This window comes from Marmota flaviventris, chromosome 12 (assembly GCF_047511675.1).
Source record: "Marmota flaviventris isolate mMarFla1 chromosome 12, mMarFla1.hap1, whole genome shotgun sequence".
Taxonomy (NCBI): domain Eukaryota; kingdom Metazoa; phylum Chordata; class Mammalia; order Rodentia; family Sciuridae; genus Marmota; species Marmota flaviventris.
This window is the reverse complement of record NC_092509.1, coordinates 54,507,907-54,514,736: the sequence shown is the minus strand read 5'-3', so window position 1 is coordinate 54,514,736 and position 6,830 is coordinate 54,507,907. Positions and strand designations below refer to the sequence as shown.

The 6,830-nt window shown below is 34.0% G+C and overlaps 1 protein-coding gene across 1 annotated transcript in view; it reads right to left on the bottom strand.

The window, feature by feature from the left end:
• Positions 1–589: 589 nt before the first annotated feature.
• Efcab2 (EF-hand calcium binding domain 2) overlaps positions 590–6,830 on the bottom strand; it is a 145,305-nt gene continuing 139,064 nt past the window's right edge. The window contains exons 4-7 of the mRNA XM_027928624.3: positions 3,836–3,915; positions 3,172–3,214; positions 3,015–3,081; positions 590–799 (exon numbers count right to left, since the gene is read on the bottom strand). Coding sequence (XP_027784425.1) covers positions 684–799; positions 3,015–3,081; positions 3,172–3,214; positions 3,836–3,915 — 306 coding nt within the window. The 3' untranslated portion in view covers positions 590–683. The remainder of the gene's footprint in view (positions 800–3,014; positions 3,082–3,171; positions 3,215–3,835; positions 3,916–6,830) is intronic.

Genomic DNA, 6,830 nt, shown 5'->3' with positions numbered 1-6,830 from the left:
AGAATAAATAATTTAATAAAAAAAGAATCAATTATTAATAGTGATTTCAATAAGTCACCTTTCACATTCAGATTACTGAAGTGTTTATTGTTCTTTAAAAAGAAGCCTTCATCACACTGATACTCATTTTCAATTTGTGGTCATTCTGCCCTCTCTCAAGATCTTTATATGCCAAACCTTGGCTCATTATAGTTATTATTAATTTTCTCAGTTTAGTTAATTAAAAGGTAACATGTTTATTATAGAAAATTAACAATAATCTATTTTAATGTTAAACTGTTTTAAGATTAGTTTTTAAGTAATTAGTAGTATGTCATTCCATAAGTCTGGACATGTTTAATTTAACATTATTATGATCATCCAGGTGAGCAGGGCACACCTATGATCCCAGCTACTCAGAAGTCTGAGGCAAGACAATTGCAAGTTTGAGGCCAGCCTGTTGGTGAGTCCCTGTCTCAAAATGAAAAATGTAAAAAGAGTTAGGGATGAAGCTCAGTGGATTCCATTCCCAGTACTAAAAAAGAATTTTTGTTATGATCATCTTTAGAAAACAAAATATGTTGAAATAATCATGTCACAGGCATTGATATCAGATAAAAGATTTACAAAATAAAATGCAAAATTAATTAGGACAAGCCATTTTCAAACTATATTTTCAATTAGAAATTAAGGTTTTAAAACATTTAATTTTCATCTATCACCATCATTGCTATATACTCCTTGTAATTAATTGAATTTGAATCTGGATCGATTGCAGCAGACAACATTTCTTCCATTTCTTCTTGGGAGAAAGGCTCACCTGAAAGAGACAAGAAGGGAAATTTATTCACAATTGTCTTATTTCTTTTTCTCTCTACTAGCCAGTTTAATTTTGCCATGGAGTAACCCCACCCCATGTCACAGTTATTTTCCCTGGAGCCACATCAGTACATCATGACAGTCCAGAGGTTCGAAAGCATGCTATTATCCACCCAAGTAAACCTCCCAAGTAAACCACACAATTGCACTGTGTCTGTATACATTGCTGTTCCTGATTTCCCTATTTCAGTCAGTAGTATTACCTTAACACCCATCACCCAGGTCAAAATCTTTTTATTTTTTACTTAGTTCCCATCTTGGTCCCCTGTCTTTTGTTATTCATCATGACCCATGGATCTTGCTGTAGATAGGCCTACTGCATTGCACCTATTCCTTCTTTCTATTCCCATTGTCAAGTCAGGCACTTATTTGGGGACCTTCAAAATAACAAAATAGTTCTCTAACTGATCTTCCTAGTCTAACCTCTTTCTCACTTATCTAACAAACCTACCAGCACCAGAATAACTTTCCCACAATGGCTCTTGCACTATATGACTCATCTCCTCAAAACCCCAGAACACTTCTGCAATTTCCCACAGGATAAATCCCAAACTTCTAAACCCAGACCTCTATGATTTAGTCCCAGCCAATCAATCTAAATTAATCTCCTATTGTTTTCCAACAAGACCCTTTGGGCCAGCTCAGCCTGTCCTTTCTCAGGCTTACAAATGCCACGTGCATTCTTGCCTCCCAGTTTTTGCTCCATATTTTGCTGATAATGTTTCCCTCTCATCAGCCTTCATCTATTTTTATTCAATTACTCATTCATTCATTAATTCATAGTTAATTTTTTATAATTAATTTGAGACCTACTATATGTGAGGGTACTATAATGCATAAGATTTTATCCCTGGCCTCAACAACTCATCCATGTAAATTCTACCTTCTCAAGGAACTTATTTTCTCTTTAAATCTTCTCAAGCCAAGTTTTCTAGACTGTTCTAGACTGTATTGATCTTCTGATATTTTCCTACTATCCTATATTGTGACTTAATAAGTTAGCTTTGTTTCCCCAATAAGATTGTAATATCCTTGAGAATCATACTAATATCCTTTTAGTATCATTACCCCTCACTGCACTTAATTATACTGAACATATAATAGACACAGGATATTATTTAAATTGAACTGTTTTGGCCATTCTGACTAAACTCATGTTGCCTAATATAATGTAGGATTTACTTCCTTTAATCCTTAGGATTAAGAGGCTAATGCTTTGAAAGTCACAACATTCTCATCAAAGTTAATCCCTAAGATGATTTTAGCAATGTCATAGGAGTTCTTGAATGGCAGCTGTGATTTTCATGTTATTCTTAACTCTTACTTCCTGTATTCTTACCTAATGGTGGATCAAGTCAAAATGGTCAAACCAGTTGTGCATGTAGACAGTGTCTTAGTCTTCCCTACTCAAAATTACTCCTACTTTTGATCTTGTCTCAAGTGATTAATGACTCTGAATCATTCAGGACTTATCTGTGAACCAGTGAACTGAACAAAGGAGACAAAACTCTTAGCTTTATGTGGGAGCAGGGGAGGCAAGCAATATGACAATCGTTTCCAGAGACTGTCTATCAGGCTGTTGACATTTATGGGAAACCAATTTACACACTGGCAGAGAGACATTCTAAACAAATTATTTTTTGTGTATATGTGTGTAGTCTATGTTCAAAGCCCATTATTACAATCCCTTTATTTTATTTTTAGGTGGTGATCGAACCTAGCACCCTGCTGTTGCTAGGTGAGCTATCTACTGCTGAGCCACAACCCCAGCCTCTAGAAAAGCTCTTGAAAAAATAATTTTTATATACTCCAATTCAAATCTTCTATCAGTAAAGGCACTGATTTATAGTGACAGACAGTTAAGTTTTCCAGGTGACATACCTTTTATTCTCAAAATACTGAGTGAAGTGATTACAATTTATAGAGGTTATACAAAATCCTCTGAGGCAACATCCATCTCACCTTACCTTACCTTTTTTCTCTTAACACCCAATAAAATAAAATAAAAACCATTCCAAAAATCAAAATAATGGGAATAGTAAACTCTTTCTAACCAGAATGACTGATTTTAAAGTATTCCCTATAACTTTTGCATAACTGTTAAAAATTATTAATCCCTTACACAAATCATGTTACAAGTAATAAAACAATCTTACCTTCTTCAGTCATATATTTGATGAGTTCTTCCTTAGTAAGAAACCCACGTTTAGCAGAATCTAAAACCTAGGGGAAATGGTAGATTTTATATGTATGAATAAGTTCTACATGACAAAATTTTCATATTTATATATGAATAATCTAGAGCTTACACACCTCAAAAGCTCGAAGAAGGACATCTTCTGGAATTGGTCTATATCTATAATTATGCCATAAAAATGAGTTAATGCCAGATTGTTTGTCTCATCTCTACATAATAAATTACCACATGAAACAAAATGAAAGTTGCTAACATACTGGGATAATAAAACTTCCCTCACTGAAACCTTCTTGGATTTCTGGGTATGAAAGTGTCCAGTACTTTACCCTGACAGGAAATACTTAGCTCAAAATCACTGACATGTCTGGTGTTATCTATCAGTTTGTTTGTTTGTTTAATCATTATGGAATTCAATTTCCCTAGAAACAAAACTTCTACAAATCAACCAACTTTGTAAGTTTTACATTATGTTAAATTTTGCTAAAAATAATCAGGATTAATTCTTATTTATGATCGATTATTCAAAACAGAAGATAATTAGAATATCAATTTATGATTTTTATAGCTTCTTTGCCCTTTGTTTATACTTTGCTTCAAATAATATTATGGTGGTTGATATTTCTAAGCACAAACAAACTGTTCATTCAGAATTATACTGAAAGGTTAGAAGGAAGCTACCCTGAGACACTTTGGTTGAGAAAAATATAAAACAGCCACGTATTCTGAAATTAATGTAATTCTAATCATTACCTTGCCTTAAAATTGTTTTTACTTTCTTACCTTCTTTCCAGAAGTACTTTGGTCATCACTGGAAGAAATTTTTCATATCGAATATATCCAGTGGGTTCTTCTTCTTCTACCTAGCATGCAGTAACAATATAGATATTTATTTCTTCTTCTACTAACATGCAGTAACAATATAAACATTTATTAATTCAACAAATGTATTGAGCAACTACTCTTGCCCAAGTGCTAGGGTTTTGGATATGATGAGACTTCACAATTTACTGTTTGAGCAAAAAATAAGAAATCTTATATATATAAGAGCTAGTATTCTACTAGGGGAGACATATATTAATCAAAACACCCACATGATGAGTGCCTAATTATAAATACATTAAAGCACAATGATGTAAAGCAACTCAGGTCTATAGGAACATATAAGAAAGGAAATTTTCTAGACCAGGGAATCAGGGAAGTCATTCATGAGAATTCAAAGACAGCAGGAAAGAAACGCCATGCCAAAAAAAAAAAAAAAAAACTGGAGGCTCTGGGACTCTTGTGACTCTTGTGGTGATGCATCAGAAGCCATAAGGCTGAGCACAGGGAGCAGCAAGGAGGATGTTTCAAGGTGAGGCTGGTAAGAGATACAGGGACCAGACCTTGCAGTGCCTTATCATTCAGGAATATCCTAGGAACAATGAAAAATCACTGAAGTCCTCATAGATGTGTTCTGAAAGATCACACTGGTTATAGGTGAGGTGGCTTCTTTAGTTGATTTAAGCAGATACAATGAAGGTTGAGATTAGAGTGGTGGCCATGCAGAGGGAAGTGGATGGTTACAAGAAATGCAAGAAATAAAAGTGATAGGCCTGGTGCTGCACCCATATGGCTAAGGATAAGAAAAAGAGAGGAGTCCAGAATGAATCCCTGGATTCTGGCCTGCACAAGTGGGATAAAGTGTTGCCTTTCCCTGAGACAAGGAATGGAATAAGGGACCAGATTAGGGGCCAATAATTACCTCAAGAACACAATCACATCTTAAATCATTATATTTACTAGATCCCTACATGATTAACAGAACTAAATTATGAGAATACTATTCTTGAGAAAGAATTTTTGGGTACCAAGCATGATTAGATGAGAAGGAAACAGATCCCTGCTCATGGATTCAACTCTGATGGAGTGGCTAAACAAAGCACTGAGTGACTTTAACTTTCATGTCAGGCTATTTATGAGGAGCTATAAATTTTCCACTCCCTTTCAAAAATCCTATTAAAAGGCTCATAGACCCCACAGCAGATGAGACTTTTCACAATTTACCGTTTGAGCAAAAAATAAGAAATCTATATGTTGATGCTAAGTAGAACACACTGTCATTCAAATGACAACTATTTTTTAAATTTTTATACTAGATTTGCACCTAGTGTGAGTAAAGCCCTCAGACTCCACTATCAGTAAAAATTTAACCCATCTAATGACAATGTTTCAGAATTTCTCAGTCCATCAATACATAAATAATTGTCTTCAGCTGCCTATAGGACCAAGGTGAGCATTGTGTAAATTAGTGTTCATATGGCTCTGATGTGCTTGAGTAGCACTCTGCAACTCCCAGCCACAGGAGCTTCTTAAAGACAAAATGTCAATCTCATGGGATTACCTACAGAACAATAATCTTAAAATTATAATGTTGAGCTTCTAACCAGAATTTTGCTCCAAAAGCTAGAGCAATGACGTCCCTCCTTTCCCCCCAACCCCTAAGAAACCACTGTGTAGCAGGGAATCTCAACCTTCACAAAACTAAAACTCTTATTTATCTTTGTCATTTTACAAAATATTTTTACTTTTTCTATAACTCTGTCTCAATCATGTGAGAACTCACAAAAGACACATAATATATCTTTATATTGCTTCCCTGGGTTCTCTCACAACAAGCCCTCAGTGATTTGAACACAAAAGTGAAACTTCTGCATGTCATTCTTGCCTAATAGATATTTTTGGGGCCAAAATTAATTAAAAATATTAACTTAAAAGAAGATCTGCAATTAATCTGAGTAGCACAGAAGCATACATTTCATTTAGCTTTTATAAAAAGAGGGACAATGAAGCTGGGTAGGATGGTGCACACTTGTAATTCCAGCAACTTGGGAGGCTGAGGCAGGAAGATCGCAAGTTCAAGGCTAACCTGGGCAATTTAGCAAGACCACGTCTCAAAATAAAAACTAAAAAGGACTGGGGATATAGTTCATTGGTAAATCATTCCTGGGTTCAATCCCTAGTACCATACAAAGAAAAGAAAAAAATAAAAGAGGGACAATGAATATAAACAGAGGGCTTCTGGTTAAAGAGTAGGAAGAAAATGCTAAGTCCCTGGGCAGATATTAAAAAATCTTTCTATGACCCAACACTGTCCTCTAGAGGCCATATCTAATCTGTTCTTTTATACAAAAATGTATAAGCAATGACATTTAAAAACAATATATTTTATATGACTATTCTAAACACAACATTCATGAAATGTTTAATATGTACCAGACACTGTTTTATATTATAAATTTCCTACTTAAATAACCTTTTTATTATTAGAAGAGTTTTAGTTTTAGGTTTACAGAAAAGCTACAAAGATAATACAAAGAATTCTCATATATACCTCACTCAGTTTTCTCTGTTGTTTTTCTTTTTTTTTTTTTTTAATTTTTTAGTTGTAGTTGGACACAATACCTTTATTTTATTTATTTATTTTTATGTGGTGCTGAGGATTTAACACAGCACATTGCATGTGCTAGGCGAGTGCTCTACCACTGAGCCACAACCTGAGCCTTTTTTATTTTTCCAAGCTTTACTGAAGTAAGATTGACATATTAAAATTGTATATATTTATACAATTTTAATATTTTAACAGTGTGATGCTTTGATAGACTGTGAAATTATCACCACAATTAAGTTAACATATCTATCACTTAATTATCTTTTTGTATGAAATGAAAAAAGATATATTCTTAGTAGATTTTAAGTATATACTATTATTAACTATAGACATCATGCTGTGCATTAG